The sequence below is a fragment of the Vipera berus genome (assembly GCF_964194415.1).
Source record: "Vipera berus genome assembly, chromosome: 4".
NCBI lineage: Eukaryota > Metazoa > Chordata > Lepidosauria > Squamata > Viperidae > Vipera > Vipera berus.
Genome location: NC_138206.1, coordinates 58,695,388 through 58,720,453, shown reverse-complemented (window position 1 = coordinate 58,720,453; position 25,066 = coordinate 58,695,388). Strand labels below are relative to the sequence as shown.

Sequence of the window (25,066 nt, the reverse complement as noted above, 5' to 3'; positions counted from 1 at the left end):
CCTTGTGTTTGACATGTCTGACTTAGAGAGAGGGCTGTAAAGCACTATGATGCAGTATATTAAGTCCAAGTGCTGTTGGTCTTTACTAAAATAACAGATCCTGAGCAATCACTTGTGTCCAGATCATAGCTTGTATCAGCCATTGTATCGCTTCCATTAAAACTCTTGTCCCAATTCTTTTTGCTGTTTTCTAAGACTCCATCTTTGATGCCAGCCCAATAGCATCCTCCTATGGCAACATCTTCCAATGAGAAACAAAACTAAATCAACTTCCAACCTCAGCTTCTTTTATCAAAAACCATTACAATAACTTTGGATGTTTTGGATAATACATGGACAGCCATCAAGATGCCCATGGATGAATTTGTCTATCATTTTAAAAACATGTGATATTTTTGTTGCAAAATATGGATTTAAAATTGCTGCATAAAAAGAATATCTTAACACATATTGAACACAGAATGTATAAACTTTCCTTTAACATAAAAAATGTCATGCTGAAACAAGCTTCATATAGAAATTGTGGTGGATTTGAAGTTGGATAATAAAACCATTAGAGGTACTCTTAAAAGTTTTGAACACAACTGGAAAACATGTTATATTTTTGTATTTAACTTTCAGCAAAAATTACTGCAAAATGGAATGTATGTGTATAAAGTAAGCTGGACAGAAAAATCTATACTGTTTAACAGACAGCATGGTGTTGCATTTATCTTGTTTTCAATTGTATAATCATTACAGGAACTGCAATGGTCAACATCAGGGATGTCAAACTCGCCATGTCACATGATGTGTCACGACGTATCACAACTTTTTTCCCCTTGCCAGAGCTGGGGTGGACGTGGCTTCTGCATGACGCATCCAGCCCACGGCCCAGCAGTTTGACACCCCTGGTCAACATTATCCTGTTAGTCGTGGTCAACTCCATGTTTAAAAACTGCCTGTGCAAAATGCCTTTTTTTGATAGCTCCTCTTTCTCCCCACCTGGTCCTTGATAGTCTTATCTAACATATTCCCAATGTGCTAGATATCCACTATATTTTTCCACTGTGCCCTAGCCTCTAAAATACTGTATAACAGAGGTTTTCTTAGAAATACAAATGGTGCCTAGATTTAACCAACTGGTTCTGATCAGTGGAATAGTATAGAATGTTCAGTTGCTTATGGATGCAGCTGAAGTTGCTGGCCCAGAGATTTGCCCTGCAGCACCTTGTATAAGAAAATGATCTATCAGTTACTGAATATAATTGATTTTAGGCATGACCTTGTCATAAGCAGATAGACCGAATCCTTCCAACTCCACATTCAAATTGTTTTTAAAGCAATGTCTTAATGTTCTTGCTTTTATGTATTAGAAGCAATTTAATAAAATTATATTAACACAATATAGTAATATTTTCTTCCTCTGTATTTCACGAAAGCGTCAAGAAAGTTATACAGCATCTGATATAAGATTCTGTATTCTTAATTGATTTATGTTACTTAAAACTGTGATACAACTAAAGCCACTTCAAGCACACAAGATACTTGTCGGTGATATTAACAAGTTCGAAAATAAAACCAAAAGTCATTAGCTTGCAACTGTATAAACACTCTGAAGAGATACTAAAGTTACTAATTGCTCAAAAGAACCATTTGTTCTCTGGAATACAAAACAGAGAAATAGCATTTGAATTACAAAGCTTTAAACACCCCCCCTTACCTTTATGAACTGTTTGCAAAGTTTGCTGAGCTGTATATTATATTGATTAAAGAAATGAGGAATAGTTTCTAATAAGATACCTATTTGATGTAAAGATAATTTTATAACATCAAAATGAAGAGAGGCATGGTAACATCAGCATATTCCATACTGAAGACACTGGTTCCTGGGAAGTTGCACCAAACTTTATATAAACTTTTAGAATCATTCTGCCGAGAATGACGGAAGGGAAAAATTGTCTTTGAAATTCCAATTCCACCAGCAGCCAAAAAAAAAAGCTTTACCATTTATATAAGAAGATAATAGGTGGCATGCTTCTAACAATGGGAACTCAAACCTTTCTATTCCTCAGCTTGATCCCAAATTACAGTGAATCCAATCAGTAAAGCTGTTCATTTTCATGTATTGCAAATTGTCAAGACAGGAACTCTGAACGTGGGAGAAAGATTTCCAGCAAAATACTATTTGCATCCTGCTGGCATCAGCATGAATTTAGATACAGTGAATCCCATCCCCCCTTTTGATTCACATAGCATTATTAACCATCCTTAAAAGGCACAGAGGCTTCTACAAAAGTGACAATATAATTTAATCCATTTTCATAGAGGACGAACAAGATCTTGAGTGAATGTTTTTGTGTAGGCAAGCTGCATAAATACGCATTTATTAGGGAAAATATGTAGAAATATGCTGGCTCGGAATTTTAGTCGCAAAATATCTGAAGGGCATCAGATTAGAAAATATACATTTTATGAACAGATGTGCAATTCTGAAATAGCTAAGGCTGCACGGGTAGTGATGGGAGCTCCCCGATACTCCCATATAACACCTCTGCTCCATGAGCTGCATTGGTTACCGGTTGCCCTCCGGGTGAGATTTAAGGTGCTGGTACTTACCTTTAAAGCCCTACATGGCTTAGGCCCGGGATACTTGCAGGACCATTTGCTACCGGGAACGAATTCCCATCGCCCAGTACGCTCACACAGAGAAGGCCTCCTCAGGGTACCGTCGGCTAGACAATGTCGGCTGGCGAACCCCAGGGGAAGGGCCTTCTCTGTGGGAGCGCCAGTCCTATGGAACCAGCTCCCCCCTGAGCTTCGGATGGCCCAAGATCTCCAGTCCTTTCGCCACGGCCTCAAAACACTCCTTTTCCACCTGGCTGACCTGGACTGACAGGCATTTTAATTATGTTTACAATTTTTAATTTATTTTTAATTTTTAATTTTAATTTATTGCACAGAGGACTTTAATTTTAATTTTATCCTAATTTCTGTACTTATTATATGTTATTGTTGTTAGCCGCCCTGAGTCCTTCGGGAGATAGGGCGGGATATAAGTCCCATTAATAAATAAATAAATAAAATTATCACACATGCTTAAGCACTGTATGCAAAGTGCAGCATGAGTTTGAATAGTAACAGTTTTAATGTATAAAGGTAAAGGTTCCCCTGCACGTGTGCTAGTCGTTTCCAACTCTAGGGGCCGGTGCTCATCTCCGTTTCAAAGCCGAAGAGCCAGCACTTGTCTGAGGACATCTCCGTGGTCATGTGGCCGGCATGACTAGGCGCCAAAGGCGCACGGAACGCTGTTACCTTCCCACCGTAGTGGTCCCTATTTTTCTACTTGCATTTTTACCTGCTTTCGAACTGCTAGGTTGGCAGAAGCTGGGACGAGTAACAGGCGCTCACTGTTACGCGGCACTCGGGTCTTATTTTTAACCGAAAGTTTTAGATGGGGGGGGGGGAATAAAACAGGGTAGAAAAAAAGGCAGAACAAAATATTCATAACTATTGTTCTTAGAAAAACTGATTTTCACTCCCTTTTTATATTATCTTTTATTTTTATTTTTTTGCTAACTACATAAAGCAGTTCTAATCTGCAGCCAAAGAGGTGCTTTTTGAAGAACCAGAGGCAACATAATCAAAACCATATGCATAGTATCATATTAACTGGGAAAAAAGATTCTGAAAATTATTCAAAAAAAATATATAAATGGTTGGATGTGGAAATGTTCAGAACAAAACTCTCTTCCATTTATTTGGCTTAGAAGAAATCCACAGCGGTTGGTCTCTTCTTAGCTGGAATTATAAGAGACTTCTTTATTTGAGGAATTTCCGTCAAAGAGCCAGAGGAGAACTTTAGGACCCCGTGGGGTGGTTTTTGCTTAGGATTGAAAGCTATCCGCGAGACTCCCTCTGGACTGACTAAGATACTTTTGTCTGTCTTCTTAAATTCTGTAAAGCAAAAGACCAGAAAGAAAAACATTACATGTCTTGTGCCACCTTGTTACTAGGAATGTGAAATACTTATGTGTAAGTGAAGGGAGATACACTGATTCCTTCTAACAGATGCTTTTTTATTAGCAAAAGACCCTCAGAATGCAAACTAATGTTTATTTTTAAACTGTTCTTCACATGCTATTTGAAAATAGATGGGATCTCAGCAGAGCAAAATATGCTTTTACGCTTCTAGCAAAATACGTGCCTTACTGCCATTTTAACAAAACCAATGTTTATGTAATAAGTCTTTGACCAGCAAAAACTCTTTTTAACATTCAGTTTATCACACAAATGATGTAATAACACAGGCCTTTCAAGCACAAGAAAGAAAACGTCTTACCAGCAGTCATATTCTTATTTAATCCAAAGGTAACCTTTTTGGAGCTGGAAGATCGTAGCTTGCTTAACTAAAAGACAAATATAGTTGTTTTCCTGGGCCAAACCTGCATTGCTTAAAGTATTTTTCAACATCTTTATTAGAATATTGAACCAAATCACAATAGTTACAAAGCATCAGCCAACATACACTAACATCCAATTTGCTAATGTCCTGCAAGTGGCCAGATGGCCACAGATAAGTTTGCAAAAGCCATTCTAAAAGCAGTAAGTTTATAGAATTGCATATTTAGTTTCAGAATTGAGACTAAACAAGCTATCTTTAGAGGACAAGGGCTCCTACGCAGGGATTCATCACAATCCTATCTTGAAGAATGCCAGTTTAAAAAGAACTCAAACTATTGTTCTAAACATTCTCAAGATATAAACTATAGAAAGGTTATCATACCGGCATGGCAGTAATGCTTCTTTTAGATTTTCTAAAGAAGGCTGGCTTTGGTAAGGCTGTCTTTTCAAACTTCACAAAATCGTTCTCCACTTTTGCCTTTGTTTTCTTTACTGGAAGGGCAATACCAGTTCCCTGCAAGAAGAAAATGAGGAGAAAGCATGCATAAGATAGTCAGTAAATAGCACATAAGGTTTATGTTCATCTATTAAGAATTCTTTCATGCCTCCACCCTTCCATTTTATTTTTGTAGAGCCACATTAAATACCAAGTTGAGAGATAAGATTTATAAATCCTCCAATAGCTATATGAATGCCTTTCCATGGAAACCAGTCTTAAGAAATAACATGCACAGTCTGCTTCAGGGAAGTTAAAAGAATACAAGATAAATATTTTGGAAAGAGCAAAACTATGTTCTTTTTTCCAAATAAAACAATTTAATTTAGGATAGGGAAATAAAATGATTTACATTTAAGGGCATGCAAAATTTGTTCAATTTAAAATGTGACCTTTATATTTTTTTTCCTTATTTCTCCAATCATTCACAAGCAAACCTTGCTTAACAGATGAAAGGCTTAAACATAGCCCTGGTGAAGACGTTATCTAAAACCAAATGTTTGGTCTTCCTTTAGACCTTTGTACACACCAGATGAAGACTGCAGGAGATATCCTGGGCAGAATCATGCGCTATATAGATAGCCTTTGCCTGTTTGTTTTCTTTTAGCTCTCATGTGGTTCAGAAGCATGCCTTAGTAGTACGGCTGATGTTAGGCTTTTATAACAATTTTCCTTTCAGTCAGCCAACTGATTAGCCTAAGGATGTAGAATTTTAAATTAAAATGTGAAATTACAGCATTAAATTGATGCTGTTTTGTCACTAACCAACTGGACTGGAGTAAGAAAATGGATCAAGAAATTTAGAAAATGATTTAGTTTGTTACAATTCCACAGCGTATATTCACCTACTTCATTCTTCCTCTTCTTGTTTTCAAGTTCATTTCTTTCTGTGGAATTTGGGGCTTTCTTGCTTTTTCTTTGTATTTCCAAGCTAACTGCTTTCTGTTTGGAGCATGTAATCCTCCCCAAACTCCCGAACATTTTTTTTCTCTTCAACTTGACTTTCTGGAGCACAATAGGCACTGACTCTACAAGGCATTTTTTCTCTGGCAGATTAACACTCTCTTCAGAAAAAAGCTTCCCAGTGATTCCTGGCTTTGATTTCTGCTTCCTCTTCATAATTTTACCAGGGTGGCCTCCTGTAGTACAATAACTAGGGTCTTCTTCAGAGTCATTATTCTGTCCATTCTGACACACAATTTTTATAGGAACTTTTGTTAGGCTCCCATTTTTGTGGGGGGAAAGCTTCTTTATGCCATTGACTAAACATGTCAGTGACTTCAAGGAAGAATCATCACCAAGTCCTTCAATGGGAATCACCGAAGCAACTTCATTGTTCTCTGTACTTGAAGACGTCTGCCGTTTATTGATATCTGAGGATTTGTTGGCTGGATCAGGTGTTTTGGATTCAACTCTGACTGGTTTATTCTCATTATTTCTAGAGGACGTGAAACTACCAGCTGTCTGACTGGATTTTCTCTTTCTCCTCTTCTTTTTTTGTAGCCCTGTGTTGGCCTCTTCTTCCTCACTATCATTCTTTTGGGTTTGAGTGTTGCCTGTCAAGAAAAATGAAGTGATATTAATTTGAACAGCATCTCTCATGACAAGTTGATAAGAGAACTCTACTTTTAAATGAAGAGAAAAATATGTCTGATTATAAAAAAACATGTTTAATCCTGCCACTAATTCTCATTTAAGCATTTTCAGATAGTTTGTTCAACCATCTGGGGAAATGATTGATTTGAACCCACCGTGGCAAATGTTATACCTTTAATACATAGTATTTTGTGTTAGCAAGGATCTTGGCAGCTGTGGATGATTATGATCATTATAACGAATTACTTTCACATCCAAACTCTTTATACTTATGGGAAAGTCCCGCGCCTATCCACACAGCTCTGTGGCTTTCAGTCCATACTTACAACCCATTAGCAAAAGCCATTTCTGCCATCTTCTCTGGGCACTCTATTACAACAGTTAAATTTAATAGGAAGTACTATTATTGACAATAAAGTTATTGCCTGCTTGTTAATAAGTCAATAGGGTTTCCTTCAATGAAAATAATTATATTAGCAGCCTAAATTAGCAGATTATATGGAATTGTCTGTTTTATGCATAATGTTGAACCATGATATAATTCATTTTTGGTTTAGTGTAGTTGGCAGACCCACTCCTCATGCCTTAGTGCTACGTTTAGTTCAACAGAACTCTGGCTAGTTCAACAAACAGTGATTAAAAATAAATGCTTAGTGTGATCAGGAAACAAACATCTTTTTTTCCTACCTTTTTTCCCCAACTGAGCTTTATTTAAGGGTTTGCCAGATTTTCTTTTCAATTTCCTCCTGCTGAAGCTATCATCCTCATCCTCATCTGTAGAAACATCTTCAGGGAAGTCATCTTGAGGGAAACTCCCTAAAACGGACATTAGAATAAGAACTGCCATAAGCCAAATATTCTTGAGAAGATTCTTCATCCACATGAACTTCAATACTTTTTTTTAAACTCATGCATGTGTTTTAGGGGGCTGGAGGCTAAAACATATAAGGAACGGTTGCTGGAATTGGGTATGTGTAGTTTAACGAAGAGAAGGGTGAGGGGTGACATGATAGCAGTGACCCAATATCTCAGGGGCTGCCACAAAGAAGAGGGAGTCAGGCTATTCTCCAAAGCACCTGAAAGCAGGACAAGAAGCAATGGATGGAAACTAGTCAAGGAGAGAAGCAACCTAGAACTAAGGAGAAACTTCCTGACAGTTAGAACAACTAACCAGTGGAACAACCTGCCTCCAGAGGTGAATGCCCCAACACTGGAGGCTTTTAAGAAGAGACTGGACAGCCATTTGCCTGAAATGGTATAAGGTTTCCTGCCTGAGCAGGGGGTTGGACTAGATGACCTCCAAGGTCCCTTCCAACTTATTATTATTATCATGGATATTTTACTAGCAAATAAACATTTATTCGAATAAGATGGGAAGGAACAAAACTGAAATCAGTGGTAGGTAACCAGGGCCCTAGGCTTAATTGCAAAGAGCCTTATATCAGTTAACAGCGCTGGAAGTTTACAGTGCTTGTAAAATTTAAGCAACCATACGTTTATCAACATTTAACATTTTAGAAGTCACTGATAATAGACATAACATTTTCAAAATAAAGACAAAACAAGTCATCTAAATCAGAGCTTTTCAACCTTTTCACATATTGTACACTTTTAGAACATGACAATATTTGAGTACCACCAGTGCTTAGCAAGGTGTCAAAAACTTGATGACTAAAAAAAAAAAAGGGGGTGGGGGTGGGTGGGTTTTACTGATTAGATTCATTTCTTGTTATAGAAATGGCTAGTTTATAATATTATGGAAAAGTAAAAAGTTGAGGTTCAATGTTAATGCTTCCTTCTCCCCCTCACTTTCTCCCCTTTTTTTCCTCCCCTATTTGCTTTTATATTTTATGTCCTACTATTTGCTTTTATATTTTATTCTATAATCTAATAAACTATTACAAACTGTAGGAAAAAAAAGTACCAGATTTAATTTCTTTGGTGGCTGTTCCTTTGCTGAATCACTTTCCCTTTGCACTGACAAATGTATGATGAATTTATTCATGTTTATTAATATGCACCACTACCAGCTACTTCAGGGCTCTTCAAACTTGGCACTTTTAAGGCTTGTGGACGTCAACTCCCAGAATTCCTCAGCCCTCATGGCCGGTTAAGGAATTCTGGGAGTTGAAGTCCACAGGTCTTAAAAGTTTCTAAGTTTGTAGACTCCTGAGCCAGGTGGTTGGCCCTTCTGATCTCTTCCAGTGTACTAAGAATGCACCCCACCCACTCCCTTCCCTGTACCCTTAAACACACAGTAATCAAGTGCAAAGCAAGAAAATAAAGAAACACGAACTCCGTTTTTCCCCCTCTTTAAGCTGCCTCAGGGTGTCACGTGTCACAATGTTGCAATTCCAGACTGAAAGGCTCCAGCAATTGCAAAAAGCTTTCACTTTAAATTACGGTAAGCCGTCAGTGGGTTAGGACGCTGAGCTTGTTGATCAGAAGGTCGGCAGTTTGGCAGGTCGAATCCCGAGTGCCGCGTAGCAGAGTGAGCACCTGTTACTCGTCCCAGCTTCTGCCCACCAAGCAGTTCGAAAGCATGTAAAAATGCAAGTAGAAAAATAGGGACCACTACGGTGGGAAGGTAACAGCGTTCCGTGCGCCTTTGGCGTCTAGTCATGCCGGCCACATGACCACGGAGACGTCCTCGGAGAAATGCTGGCTCTTCGGCTTTGAAACGGAGATGAGCACCGGCCCCCAGAGTCGGAAACGACTAGCACGCATGTGCGGGGGAACCTTTACCTTTACCTTCAAAGAAAACTTTCTAAAAGCCACAGACCGACCCAATTAAAGGGGGTAAAACTAAATTACATTTTTTTAAAGGGATTAAACCTTTCCTGTTGTCTTTTTTCCCCCTTCCCCCACTCAAAGCACGTTCTTTTATAGCCTCTCCTCTCTTCCCACCCCCCTTTTCTTCAGTTCACCTCCAGCTCTGAGCTGCTTCCGGAAGCGCCAATCAGCTGGAGCCCTGCTGGCTCCTGGGGCTTCTGCCCAGCCCAGACAGTCCTGCAGCTGCTTCTCCCTCTGGCTTGGCTCGCTTAGGCTCATTCCCCTCCCCTGCTACACTTGGCTAGCACCAGGCTCAAGGTTGACTCAGCCTTCCATCCTTCCGAGGTAGGTAAAATGAGGACCCAGATTGGTGGGGGCAATAAGCTGACTTTGTAATAATGCCGCTTGGGGGCGGGGGCAAAAGCCCTAATAAGCAGGCATATACGTAGAATGAAGGCTATTGCTAAGCACATTGATTTGTGCTTTAGATTGTAAGCCACCCTGAGTCTTCGGAGAAGGGCAGGATATAAATGGGATTAAAAAAAATATGTACCACCTGCCATGTGGCCAAGTACTAAAAGTGGTACACGTACCAGCGGTTGAAAAGCCCTGATCTAAATAGTCAGAATGTTAATATTCTGCAGCTATATAAATATCTCTGTACCCAAACAATATAATGAACTACTTGTGTTTTTATAATACAATTAAACAATAGACCGCTAGCAATTTTCCTTCTTAACAGAAGCCTGATAGTAAGGAGGAGTAGAGGGCAAAGGAGCTGGCCTCACATATTATTGCACTGACTCCACCAACTGTAGTGACTACGTGATTTTCCACAGAGGGGAGAAAAAATTCTCAAATTCCAACTATTGTTCCCATGATCGCTATATGGACATGACCACAAAGCCATCAGAATTAGAAAATAAATCAAGAAAGTTTACTTCCACTTTTGCCTTAAGCTTTGACGTGGAAAATCATGATTATTCCTTCTAAGGTCAACAAATCCAACCCTAGTGTATATTTTCTACTCCCAAAAGCTTGAACAAAATAATGCAGTTTTACCTTCTGCAAGATCTTGAAATCTGGAAAAAGAAGTGAAAAGAAATTATATTGTTTTAGTCATTTGCAAACCTTCCGTAACAGAAAGTACTGTATTTATTGGTGTTGAAAAGTGAGTTAAAAAAGGAGTGAATTTAAAGGTTAAGAGAAAAAAAAAGTGTGCCCAGGGAAATCGTAAGAATTTCAAGAAACATACTTTTTAACCAATTTGTAGAGGCGCTTTCTGTTAAAAGCAGGGGTGTTTTTTCTGCTGCTTAACTCAAAGATTTTGTTGGCAATTGCTGCATAATCAAACTGTCAAAGAAAGAAAGCAGTGCAAATCAGCTTTTTAACAATCATTTCATTCAAAAACGCTAAAAGGTTGACTCAGCCTTCCATCCTTCCAAGGTAGGTAAAATGAGGACCCAGATTGTTGGGGGCAATTAAGCTGACTTTGTAATAATGCCGCTTGGGGGGTGTATGAAAGCCCTAATAAGCAGGCATATACATAGAATGAAGGCTACTGCTAAGCTTGTAAGCCGCCCTGAGTCTTCGGAGAAGGGCGGGATATAAATGGAATTAAAATAAAAATAAAATGTTAGTATCATAACACCATTCTTTTCTCTTTTTATTTGCCATCCAAAATATGTACTTTTTCTCACTAGTCTAAATTTACTCAAATTCCTTCTCGGTCCCTTCATCACAGCTTGAATCCTCAACTATAAAAAAAAAATCACAATAAGATTGTGCAATTCAGGAAGATGTGGACCTTCACTGTTTATGAGCAAATATATGGCATATTGCTCAAATGGCATGTTCCTCAGAACTTGAAGTATATACAACTTATAGGTGAAAAAAAAAACCACCCCATAATATCGCATTGGGGAAAAAACTGATAGCCAGCTTGATTTAATTTTCAGTTGTTGAAAATAAAGTAGCCAGTGCAATTTATTAAGTTTTAAATCAGAAGTTTTCAAACCCTGCATCAGTCTTCCCCAACCTAGTTCCACGATTGCCATAATTCTAGTAATTAAGAGTTCTAAAGCTAGTATTGTTTGCTAAAAGTGGAGCCCACCTGAAGAACAGGTCCAATATCAGCATCTGTATCTTCTGAAATATTACCATGTGCCTCTGAATTTGGAGACAGTTGGTTTGACAAGCCCTTGCCTATATTATAAAGAAAAAAACAAAGAAAAACGAGGTGTCAGGAGATTGAATGGATGGTTCCCCATTCACTTTAGTCCCACTCACTCTTTGCTTTGTACTGCTCATCATGGGGAAAATATTTCCTGCCTTCATTTGGCCAATGAAGCTGAGAATCTCTGTTGTGATTCAGGGTCAGCCTGTGGGTTCGGCAGTTGGGTCGGACGACTCAGAGGAGGAGGAGGGGGGTGTTGAAGAGCTTGCTGATGATGGCCTTGAGGCTTCGCAGAGCCCTCAGCCAGGCCCCTCCCACCTGGTCACGACGGAGACCCAGCTGTGTGAGCCTGACAGCGTGGATGAAGATGACCCACAGCTGGCCCTGTTCAAGGACGCCCGACGCAGGAGGCAGTCAATCAGGAGTAAACAGAGGAAGGCAATGGGGCACCTCGGAAGGAGGCAGAGAGAAGCCACGCCCTGAACTGTATAAAAGGGGAATGCGTGGGAGGGCTGGTTTGCTGAAGGCAACCGCTTGAAAAGCTCCTGTTTCTTGGTTCGTGTCTTGTTCTGTTTGTTTTTGTATTCATAAATTTGGCAGGCTTAATTCCAGCCTCTTGCCTTCTTGTAAAAGGGGTTGTCCCTGCCTTTTCTGCAGGGCCGGTAGCAGGCTGGTACAGAACAATCTCCAAGAAATAAGCTCCTGTTACTTGTCACTGTATAGCAAAATCTGTTAGAGGACCTTAGAGATCATCTGAGTATGTAATATGAGGAAATAAGAAGTCCTGATATATGAGAAAACCTCTCCTTTACCACTGAACACAGCTTATAAATAGTGTTTTCAGCAGAGATCGTATATCTGAAATCAGTGTTAGGAGCTGGAGGAAGTAAAATAGAATACAGCCTTTTATAAATACTGGATAGAGGCAAACTAAATTTTAGAAGGCAAACTAAACTTTAAATTCTGCAGAGAAAAAAAATAGGTGTCAAGAAGTCTCTCTCTAGAACAATGGATTCTTCTAATTGCCATTTCCTTCTAAATGAAGTGGAGACTTTTAGATTCACAGAACTTTCTGTATAGTGCTAACAGAACCTTCTGTGCAGAAAACACTGGAATAATTTTTCTAGATGTTTCCAAAGCAAGTGTTAGGGACACCAGATCCTCACCTTTGGCCATTTCCATATCTTCTTGGTCACTCCATTTTTCGTGTTCTGAGGAACTGTCAACACCACTGCCAGTTTCTAGTTCTTTCATTAAATCTTCGATGGCAAATGGGGACTGATCCACAATGGTTTCAAAGATGCCACAGATTATGGCTTGCAGCATAAGATGACTGAACAGTAAAAAGATTGGGGGGGGGATGTAATTAGGGAATGTGGTTAATAGATTCTCTTTGTAGCCTAATGCTTAGCTTAAACAAATTCTGAGTCATTCAGAAAATAAGAAAGGAAAAACTGACAATCACATGATTATAGTTCTCTAATCTTCCGAGGTGTGCAGGAGGATCAAGAACAATCATGTCTATAATCGCTACATAGAAATGGATGTTGTTGCTATAGTTACACATACCTTTGAGGTATGTTTAAAGAAAAACCTGTATTTCTCTCATAGTGAGCAAGCTGCTATCCCTTCACAGCAGCTTTTCCTTTGTTCTGCAACCCCATTCAGATTTTTATTTACTGTTTTTAAAAAAGCAAGTTAATATAAATATAGTCAAGATTTGAACATACTCCTTGGTCCTTGCAAGGATTTTGCAGAATGGTTCAATAAACTTAAGGTTCTGGTCTGCTGTGAGCTGTGAAGATAAAATACAAAAAAATAATTCAATATAATCTTTATCAGTCAATTCTAAAATCATTATCCAAAATCCAAAAGATACCCAAAACTGAAATAACTTATTCCAGAAGAAAAAAATAAATAATGAGAAAAGTAGAGTTTATTTGGAATGATTACATAACCAACTGAAATACTTTCAGAATTTTTTTTGCAATTCTTAATCTGTAAATTGTTATTTCAGCATTCACTGGTACCGATATCAGTACAGCAATGACTTGGTACTACTTCTAATATAAACATTTGAAACCAGAAAAAATAGAAGAGACATTACTATCACCCTCACCCCTTGGACAATTGCAGTTTATTGTTTATATATAGTAGGCCAACAGGGCAAAGCACTACCAATAAAGTGAAAATATTTATTGGCATAAGATGTTCTAAAATAAAGATGAATTGGTTAAATACACTCTCTCTCTGTATGTATGTGTGTGTGTGTGTGTGTGTGTATGTATGTATATATATATATATATATATATATATATATATATATATATATATATATATATATATATACACACACATATATATATATATATTTGTTTTCTGTTACGTATAGCTACAGATAAGCTGACCCTTGAAATCTAAACTAAAATACTGTATAGTATTACAGTCATAGGAATCAAGGCATTGTCACACTTCAGTGAACACCTTTTGCTGACAAGGTTTGTTTGATGAAGCCTATAGATTTGTATTTTTACTTAAAAGATAAACAACAGGGAAAAGAGAGAATATGTTAGATTTAGAGAGGTGACAAGGTATTAAAATGTTTTTTTTTTACATACAGGAATTAATGGGTAAAGTTAACTCTTTTTCACGCTTGTTTCTTTTTGTATTTTGTTTCCACTTTTATTTGCTTTCATTTCTTTCATGTATATAAAACTAACTGGAAACCAGGGCGCTGTTCACAAAATAAAATAAACTGAGCTTTAGATAGTAAAAATTTGACACCGCTGATTTCAATATACCGTATATACTTGAGTATAAGCCGACTCGAGTATAAGCCGAGACCCCTAATTTTACCCCAAAAAACTGGAAAAAGTTATTGACTCAAGTATAAGCCGAGGCTGGGATCCGCCGTTCTGCAAGCCTCCGCCGCCAGCGGAGGCTGGATCCGCGCTCTGCAAGCCTCTGCCGCCAGCAGAGGCTCGATCCGCCATTTTGCAAGCCTGAATACACAGGAATACCCTGTGTGGCCGCGGCTCTCGGGGAAGCCCTGGCTGTCCGCTTCCTCGCTCCACGCTGCCATTCGGGGCCCGCGCGTTCCCCGGGCAAATCGCGGCGCCCAGCAGGCGAGGAAACACGCCCGCTCCAGTCGCCCCCCCTTCCCTCAGGAGACGCGAAGCAAGTGACCGCCCGGAGCTTACCGAGGACTTGCGCGCGGCCGAGGCTTCGGTGCTTCCAGGATCGCGCGCACCTCTCCCAAGCCGCCGCCGTCCGGAGACCTGCCGAAGTTTGGGGAGGTTTGGGGAGGTGCGCGCGCACCTCCCCAAACCTCCCCAAACGTCGGCAGGTCTCCGGACCTCCGTGCCCTGCCTGCCTGCTTCTTTCCGCTGCCTGGCTGCCCTACGATGTAACCCGCTTCATGATCGAGTGCGACGCCTGCAAGGACTGGTTTCACGGCAGGAAGGGGATCTCTGCCCTAGAGCGGGAGGGGGGAGGGAAAGGGGGGGGAGGAAAGGCCCGATCGCTTTGTGTTACCTGCCGTGAAACCAGTCCTTGCAGGCGTCGCACTCGATCATGAAGCGGGTTACATCGTAGGGCAGCCAGGCAGCGGAAAGAAGCAGGCAGGCAGGGCGCGGAGGTCCGGAGACCTGCCGACGTTTGGGGAGGTTTGGGGAGGTGCGCGTGCACCTCCCCAAACCTCCCCAAACTTCGGCAGGTCTCTGGACGGCGGTGGCTTGGGAGAGGTGCGCGCGATCCCGGAAGCACCAAAGCCTCGGCCGCGCACAAGTCCTCGGTAAGTTTTTTTGTTCACTGGAGTATAAGCCGAAGTGGAATTTTTCAGCCCAAAAAGTGGGCTGAAAAATTCGGCTTATACTCAAGTATATACGGTATTTTACAAAGAGGTGTGGAAAATGAAAATATTGGCTGTTGTTCTTTTATGCAAGGTTTAGGCCCAGGTAAACTAATCAGGCCTCACGGACAAAGTATTGAACCAAAGTCTGTGCTATGCTTAATTTTGCAGTTTGCAATGGTACTTTACTTAATATGATTTTGCCAAGCTTGCTTGTTTCAAATATATTGAGAACCTACAGTCTGGAACAGTAAGAAATAGGGAAATGAAAGTAGCTGGTGGATGCGGGTTCCAATGTACACGGGTATATGTGAAAAGTTATGTTCAGCAGAAGGTCAGCAGGAAGTCAGTAGAAAGTCAGCAAGTCAGCAGACCGTCTGACTACAGTCTTAGAGCGAGAAAGAGTATAAAGAGTTGGGTCTGGACCTGGCTGATTTGCCACTGGCCTACAGCTGTCCTATTGGAGTGCTACATTAGTGGACCTCGTTGCAATGGGTTATTAATGTAAGTGATGCTGTGTTATTATGCTTGCTATGTTCCAAATTATTAGCAAAATAAACCTCTGAATCTTAAAGTAAGAATTATTGTTTTGTGTTGCTGTCTCTCGTCTTTTCCATTGGATTTTTCCATGACAGAAGTAAAGTGTAATAACCTTCCCCTAACTTGATGCTTTTCAGATGGAGAAGCCTAAATGTCATGTAATTTGCTACTGACCTCTTTAGCTCCAACTTTAGCCAGTTCTTCCAGATAGATATCAATGAAATGCAATTTAATACCAATGGGAGCATGGCTGTCTGGATGCATAACTTCCATCATTAACACGTTCAGAAATCGTTCAATTAAACTGGAAAGACATGTAAAAAAATGTTAGTGGCATAGGCTATTCAGTTGCATCATATAATCTTTTTGTCAGGTCCAAAAAGTGCTCACCTAAATTCATTTGGCAAAGCACGGACCAGATGGTTTCATCTCCATATAATGTAGGAACAAAAGCCTGAAAGTGAAACGGGGCCCAAATCTCTTACCAGTATATGCTTTTCAAAAATAGTTAGCTAGGAAGACCTGATTTTAATACTTCATTTTAAAAGGCAATCCTACATGTTCTATTACAATTTCACTGAGCAGGATACGTATCATAATTAAAATTGAGGAGCTACTGCATTTTGTAAAAAATATGTAGTTGTACACTTTAATGGCAAAATTAATGCAACTTCCCAGCTTCGTTTCAACTTTGTGTCTTCTTTGATATAGAATAATGGGAGGGGTTATATACAGTTGTCCATGACTTACAACCACAATTAGCCCAAAATTATGATAGTTAAGTCATTGTGGTTGCTATCCATATGCCCATATGCCCCCTCACTCAACAACTGTAATCTCAGCTGTCCCCACTGTGTCATTAAGTGGAGTACAGGGCACCTTGGGGTGGGGGAGGCCCTGGGACACCTGGCATAGGCCAGGCCCACACAATAGCACTTCACCAATTCACATGTGGCCTGTATTCCCAGGCCTCTCTCACCCCAAGGTGCCCTTTGCAAAGCTTTTCACCTGCTACATCCCCACAGAACCTGGGTTTGCTTCTCACCTGGCTGGGTCCTCACAGGCCTCAGACCCACTGCTGGTCCCATTGGGTTCACACTGGCCTCAGGCCTGCTTCCCACGCTTCTGGGTCCCACAGTTTTGGGCCTCCTCGCTGCCCCATCATGCTTTCCTCCACTTATCTCTTTGAAGATCACCATTCCAAAAGAGTGCCCAACTGATGTGATGTGCAGCCTTCCTACAGAAGCTGCCTTGCACCATTCTGGAAGTGGGCGGCAACGTGGAAAATTGCACCTTTCTGAGAGATTCCACAAATGGCACACACTTCCAGGATGGCAGCATTTCCCCAGTTCACATTTGGTCCTTGGAAACAGTTACACTGGTTGGGCTGTAGTTTGGAAAGGCAATCATTGGAAGAGGTAAGTGTAGCAAGACATAACAAGGCAAGAAGGACCAAGGCGGTGAGATCCAATGGTGCAGAAAGCAGGCCCAAGGCCTGTGGGGACTCAGCTAGGTGAGAAGCAGCCGCAAGGGACCTGGAAGCGCAGTATGATGGGAAAGATAAGATGCTGGGGACAACTACAGTGTCCCTGTGGTCAGTTGTATGAGCAGGCAGATTGCCAACCTGTCAAATTTTCATCATGTGACCGTGAGGGAGCTGTAGTGGCCACAACTTTGAGTATAGGTTTTTATGTCCCTTCATTCAGCATCACTGCAATTTTGAATGGTCAATGAATGAATGATCATAAGTTGAGGACTACCTGTAGATCATATGAGATTAAATCAATGAGCAGATGATTGATGTTCATAGAACAGTCAGTTAAAAGAAATGTCATGCACAGATCATTTTTAACAGACGAAATGTTGTTTGGTAGTTAGGCACGTAAATATTGATCTCACAGAAATCAATGCATGTATCTATCATGCTAAACCACAGTCTGATTTACAAAACTAGGTGCACCATAAAACATGATTTCCAAACAAGATAGTGAGATACATATAATGATAAAAATCAAAAGCACTGGCACAATATACAAACAACAGATATGGCCTACCTTTCATTCCATTCATTTCTTTTCAGAACTTCAAAGGACTGCCTCAGCATCATGCGGATCAGCTAGGTTAGGGGGAAAAAAAGATGCACACTTTTTTTTCCAATCATGTTATTAAGTTTATAGGACAGCACTTAATGTATTGAAAGAACTTGGAATAATATAGGGATGTTCTTTACACATTTTAGGCTAAATTTTACCCCTCATGGAGGAAGTGTTTGTTCACATGTTATGAATTTAAGATCCAATGCTATGTTGGCTGAATGCAGAGTGAATTTCTGTGCATCCACTGTTTCTGAGGGGAATAAAGGTCTTGGTTGTGGTCCATTAAGTGAGAAAACAGGAGTGAGAAAGACAAGTCCCACGTTTAAATTCCAGTCACCTTATTCATTCACTGAATGCTGGACAGCATTTTTACAATGGGAAAGAAGGTACAGGTAGTTCTCACTTAACGACTGCAACTGAGCCCAGAATTTTGGTCATAAGTTGTTACAATCATTAAGTGGGTCATCATGTCACCTGACCTGACTTTACAACTGTTTTTATGATAGCCATAAAATCAGCCACCAAGGCTGTTATTAATCTACCACATGGTTGTTAAACAAATCCATTCCTTCAAATGAGCATTTTTGCCAACTGCTAAACTGACTAATGATATGGAAGCTGAGGTATAGCGTAGGGCTCTAGATTGCACGTTCCATTTTATAACACTTCCAACAGTTTCTATTTCCTAAATACCATGACAATCTATCTATGAAACTGACCAGACCAACTTTCTCAAATCTGGTACCTTCCAGATACATTCCTATTAACTCTGAAAAGCACAGCTGCAGAGCAGTCATATGAACAGTATGGATCAAATTAAGCATTTGTTTAGGAAACAACAATAGAATTCCCATTGCCATGACTTTGGTAAATAACTTGTTATTTACAAAGCAATAGGTCTCAGTCTTAGGTAAGGAGTACATGGAGTTTGCAAGAGTACGCACTAGGCAGCAGAGACAGGCTAACAAGAGCCATAGATGGGTACTAGGGAGCAAGAGTGAGCTGGCAGAAAATGTATGCATGCCACGGAGCAAGGGAAGTGATGCTGAGTATGAAGTCCTTGAATTCTCATATTCCATAGTGGGATCCTTGGGATAAAAAGTGGCAGGACCAACTTATGATCTTCACTGCCAGCTTCCCCACCGATTCTTTTTTTTGGTGGGAAGCTGTAGGTAAGATCAAAAAAGGCAATTGTGACTGTAGCTTTCTGCAATGTCATAATCTCGAGTCCCTGAGCCCACAGATTGCAATTATGGGACCTTGGAGACACTGCAACAGTGTCTCCATAATGGTGTGCACACTGCAACAGTGTCTCCATAATGGTGTGGACGATTATGAGTCCCCCTCATTCAGTACCATTGTAATAACGGTCACTGAATTAGGTATCGTAACTCCAGGTGTACCTGTAATGGTTCAAATAATTCATATCTTTTGCTATATCTGAACAAGCACTTAAGAACTAGGAATCCTATTTGAAGGATTATATAGAAATTTTAAGTGTATATGCTAGCATGTATTTTTTCTTAGTTTTGACTAAAATATTAATAATTTAATTGTATAACAGGGCATGTTTATTTATATCACAGAATCTACCAAAGATACATAATTGTTTATACTACATTAACATTATGAATGCATTAACATTCATAATACAAATATTTGGAATCTCAGTAGTAAATAAATTAGTAAAACCTAAACATAATTACACTAAATAATAAAATACTAAAAACCCAACAGCCATAGTTACATTACTCTTATATGTGATGTACATTATTCAAATAAATAAATGGAACTGAAATGAAATCTGGATTAAAATTAACAACATGTCCTAACTATGATTTAGAAGTTCTTTTCAAACTAATTTGTACTTTTGCTTAGGAAGGTTATTTTATAAGAATATAAACATATGGCAATAGCACATTTAAATGAGAAAATGCATTTTAAATAGATGTTAATTTGTTTTATTGCCAGTCCCATTTCTGAAAGTGAATCTTTTGTTGTAGAACAATATACCCCTGGATATTTTCCATGCTTTTTCCCAAGGAACTTTTAAAAAGGCAAGAAGAATTTAACTTTACCATGTAAAATTTATCTAGCCGCAATCGGTCTAATCCATTCCATTCACGATTCACAGTTTGCCAGAAAGTCTGAATGAACAAGTGTCCTGTTTTGAGATAATAGATATAATGTTTAAATTCCAGCCACCTTTCATAAGTGATGGAAAAATTAATCTTTAAGAGTTCGAGCAGCAGACACACCAAAGGAAGCTTTGTTTTCAGAAAAAGAAGGGGACCTTTTTTACCTTAAACAATGAATTGTCTTAGGGCTTGAGCTGAAATCTTGGCATAGTGTCACAGCTGAGAATGGGCAAACCCTGTTTTTTTTATTTTCTCTTTTCTTGCCACCTGTTCACAGAGAACATTACACCAAAGGCCTGTCCAGATTACTATTCCACCTCCACAGCAGTTAACCAACCCCCGTGAGTAGTAAAGTACAGAGAGGGACACAACACAATCCGCCTACCTATATTTCTCAGCAGTTTGTGTTCAGAGATGCAGCAATATAAGGTTATGACAAGTAGCAATTAATAGCTTTGTTTAAAAATATCTAAGCCCGCCCTTTTTTAAAACAGCAAAATTTGGGATTTGTGGTTGCTACCTCTTTCTAGACCAGACATGTCAAACACAAGGCCCAGGGGCTGGATCCGGCCCACGAAGTGGTTTCATGTGGCCCGCGAAGCCATCCTGGAAACAGTGAGGAAACGGTCCCCACTGCCTTGGCCCTGGCCCAGTGACCCTCCTTCTGCCAGAGACCCTCAGATCTGTCCCACTCCTGCCCAGGCCCCCACAGGCACCCTTGATGCGAACGATGTAGAGCTGGTCACGCCCACCCAGGAGGCCATACGCACTCTAGCCACGCCCACCCAGTAGGCCACACCCACCCTGACCATACCCACCCAGCCCCCTGAGGGCAACTGCAATGCTGGTGCGGCCCTAAATGAAATTGAGTTTGACACCCCTGTTCTAGACCATAAAACTATGTAGAATCTAAATTCTGTTGCCATTTAATCCTTCATATTAATATTAATATGCTAGCCTGCAGTAAATACTAGCTTGCTATACTATACTGTGCTCCAAAATGTTATGTGCTAGAAATATAATTGCTGCTGTTGCTGTTTAAGGATTCTGATAAATCTCCAGGAAATAAACTTCTGGCTCCAAAACCTGGTTCTTCCTTGCACTGTTTCTCTCTGCAATGTGAAGCCTTGGATATGAGCTCCTGAACATAAAAGAAATAAAAATAAAGAGACTTACGAGTATCCATATTCTTGATTAAATGGATTAGCTGTGATATATTATTTGACAACTCCTCCTGGAAATTTAGAATTGTGTTTAGTAATAATGTCACAAAAGTACCGGTAGATTCCTATCCGCATAATATTCAGAAAATACCCTTCTCAGAAAACTGACCTTGCTGTCAGATCTTCCCTAAATATAGAAAACTGATGATGGGTATAATATAAGCACCAATAAAATTTGAGCTTGATTAAGCTCCTCTGTCATAGTTAAATACCACGACAATCTGACACTGAAGATAGAACATGCAGAGGTTTCCTAGATCAAGCAGTATCATTCATGAGACTCTTAATTTATACTTCTATGTATAAGCCTTGCGAGAATGTTTATATTTCAGATTTTAGTATTCAGAACATTAATATACTAGAATGGTTAATTACTTTAAAAACTGGTAATCAGTTAGGACAGAATCAATAAATAATTTATTATACAAATAGTCCAGAAAATAATCTTTTAAAAACAAAAACAGATGTAATGGCTTAAATATATGAACCATATTTTTTAATGATTCAACTGCAGAGGGCCTTCCCAAATTGGCATTAACTATGCTAACTGGGATGATAAGAGCTGCTGTCTAAACAAAACTGAAAAACAATAGGTTTAGAAAGGCTGACATAAGTTTATCATGTCTCAAGCAGAATATCATCTCAGGTATGAATTCAATGTTTTGACATTAAAAAATCTGCCTATTTTAGAAATAAAAATGCTGGGACAACAATCAAAATACCTGTTTATTGACCCCATCTATATTATTGTTGCCTGAAATTCCAAGGAGTAGGTGGCATAGAATGCAAGTAAATTATTATGAATATCAATGAATACATACTTCCCTCACATCTATAAATGACTAACAGATGAGCATACGGTATATTACGCAGTATCCTAATACTGAATTTAATATAGCTGCATTAAGATAGCTGTAAAAATTTATACAAAAAGGTTTTAAGGTGTTCCTCAACTTACAGTCGTTGTTCAATCAATGATGGTTTGAATGAACAACAGCCTCCAATGTCAGTTATGATGTAAATTTGAATTTAGGACCATCACCCTGCCCTTGTGGTCATGTGATCATAATTCAGGTGCTCGACAACCAGCTCACATTTACAACCAGGTGCAGTGTCCCATGGTCATGCCATCACAATGTTTGAGTTTTTGCTGGTTTTCAATAAAAAGTGGCAAACACACCATTAATTAAGCTGGATTTGCACTTATGACTGCATGACTTGTGGTAGTAAGTTGAGGACTACCTCTATAAAGCAACTAAGATTCACTGACTTCTTTTTTCTCCTGTTTTCCCATAATAATAAAAAACAGTACCATACAGCACAGCTTTAAAAGTAAATTTCATGATCATGTATTTTTTTAAAAAAACCCTCAGAAATTCAAAATGGGAATAACCAAGAGTACTTTCCAGTTATACCTGGAAAGATACCAGAACAAAGGCAGGCCACGTGTATCCATTCTGACTGCTCACATGTCCGTGGGACACTAACAGAAATAAATACATGCCAGTTACTAAGCATGCAAATTTTGATCACAAGACCAGGGAAATGCTGCAATGGTTATAAGTGTGAGAAACAGTTGTTAAGTCACTTTTTTTGGTGCTGCTGTAACTTTGAACAGTCACTAAACAAATAGTTGTAAGTTGAGAACTACCTGTTCATTTAGTAAGGAAAAAATATAAGGCATATGCTGAATTGAGGACGAGTTATGAGCCATTGGTGTAAAGCAATCTCTAGAAATAGTGACACAATTCTAGAATGTATCAGAAGAAATACTGTAACAAAGATGTGATAAAGTCCTTATCCCCCTTTACTTTTGCACTGGTGATACTACATCTGAGTACTATGCATGATTCTAAGCATCATATTTCTAGAAGGACTTTGGCAGGTTACAACAGGTTCAGATGAGGGTAATAAAAGTGATACAGGGACTTGATGACATGCCCTGTGAGGACAGAATGAAGGAACTTGGGATGCTTAGCCTGGAGAAAACTACGAGACAGGATATCAAGATTCAGACAAGCAAAAGGATAAATTTTCTATTCCACAGAAACTAGGATTGGTAATGGATACAAGCTACAGCTTTTTTGTCTAAGTATAAGAGTAATTTTCCTATTAGTAAGATCTGTACTGGATGTATAATAGAGTAATCAATCTATGGAACCGAGGGTTCTCCATCTCTTAAGGCTTTCAAAAAGCTGGATGGTCATATCTCATGGAATATTTAACTTTAATGTAATTAGCTTTCTTATAATCAAAGGGGGTTGGACTAGATCAGAAGTTCTTAACTTTTTGTGCCTCTGAGAGTCTGGTGAAATCTATGGATATCAATTTATGCTCAAATACAATGATCAAATATTAAAAATATGTAATATCACAATATATATGAAAATAAAGTTATATTTCCCCCCATATAAATTCAGACATTGTGAAATCTATCCATGGACCCTCAAAGGGTTGTGGACCTGCCAATTAAGAAACCCTGGACTAAATGATCCTGTGATCCTTTCCAATTCTATATAACATACCTGCAAGAGAGGTTTATCCTGCATCCACATACAGTAAAATAATCCTTTCCATATTTTTAACAATTCTTCTTGACTGAAACAACCTATGGCACAAAAGGAAACCATTATTTTAAAAAGTAAATCGAAACTTGCCCTGCAACTGATTACGTGACGGAAAAGACCCACTTATTAGCCAAGAATTATGCATAATTAAGTGCAATCATACAAATGTCTATTTGCCAAAAATACACAATTAGCAGATAACTATGTATAATTGTGCAATCATACAAATATCCATTGGTCATATTAGCCGTTAAAATGTAGCAGGCACGTCTCTTGTTAATTCATATAAACACCATCTTAATGCATCTTTTGCTCCTCTCGCTTTGGAGATGGTCCTTCCCGTGTTTATCAATAACAAACACGTGTATTTTCGTCCTCACCGCCGGCCTGACACGATATTTTGTCCCACGTGCTTCTCCAACCTTACCTTCTAGACTCTGGGTCCTCAGCGTGATGTAGCCACGTAGCTTTTTCAGCGCCCGATCCCGAATCCGTTTCTCGTTCGAGGCCAACCTCTGAGCAAATTGGATCTCAGGAGGTTGCCCAGCAGAGACGAGGGCAGCAGGAGCCATTATCCCCCAGCAACCACGTCCTTCTTTCCGAACAGGAGGCGCAGCTAAATTGGCCTGAATCCAGACGCTCTCCGGCGCGCGTGAATGGCGTCACGGACAAAGTGTGTCGCACACATTCAAAGTAACATTAATAGTAGCCAAGCGGCTAGATTTTAGATGATATGAGGCAGTTGTTGAAATAAACCCTATGTAACTAACAAATCAAGAGAAGATAAGAAATGCCCCGGAATCTGCAAAGCCAGTGTCGTTTTTAGACACTGGTAGTGACTCTAAGCACGCAGGCATTTACTTCTGTTAACGAGCTTCTGTTTGTATAACCAAGCTGACTGTGTAGCTTACAATGGAGATGAGAACTACGAAATGTTCCGTTATTGTATTTACTTGAAATTGACCAGAATTTAAGTGTCTTCTGTCAAAAGTTTAGGAAGAAATCTATATTGCCATATTCTCCGCAAAGCTTAGTGTTATATTTTGAAATTTATTTTGGGAGAAAAATATTTTCAGGTAAATAGTACTACTTAAATTTATTACGCAGTTGTAACAGCAGGACTTTTGTAGAATAAAATAAATGAAACAATAAATTACAATCATATCATATGGTAAAATAAGAAACCTCTAAATTAAAAAGTCTATCATGTATTATACTTTCCTTGGTAT

General features: G+C 39.4%; 1 protein-coding gene across 6 annotated transcripts; it reads right to left on the bottom strand.

Annotated features, from left to right (window-relative positions):
- Positions 1–3,074: 3,074 nt before the first annotated feature.
- On the bottom strand, positions 3,075–24,472 carry RRP1B (ribosomal RNA processing 1B). Of its 6 annotated transcripts, none has more exons than XM_081326795.1 (16): positions 24,265–24,472; positions 23,796–23,878; positions 21,224–21,281; positions 19,988–20,073; positions 17,868–17,929; positions 15,988–16,117; positions 13,154–13,218; positions 12,590–12,756; positions 11,361–11,452; positions 10,503–10,600; positions 10,310–10,329; positions 7,163–7,291; positions 5,729–6,435; positions 4,766–4,897; positions 4,322–4,388; positions 3,437–3,936 (listed from the first exon to the last, which is right to left on the bottom strand). In XM_081326795.1, the coding sequence occupies exons 1-16, from the start codon at positions 24,407–24,409 to the stop codon at positions 3,746–3,748; spliced, it is 2,232 nt and encodes a 743-aa protein (XP_081182921.1). In that variant the 5' UTR covers positions 24,410–24,472; the 3' UTR covers positions 3,437–3,745. The 6 variants fall into 6 exon arrangements, 3 of the variants coding, with proteins under 3 accessions (XP_081182922.1, XP_081182921.1, XP_081182923.1); XR_014026314.1 differs by having other exon boundaries at positions 3,836–3,936; positions 5,725–6,435; XR_014026313.1 differs by lacking the exon at positions 4,322–4,388 and having other exon boundaries at positions 3,075–3,936; positions 5,725–6,435.
- Between the last annotated feature and the right edge of the window lie 594 nt (positions 24,473–25,066).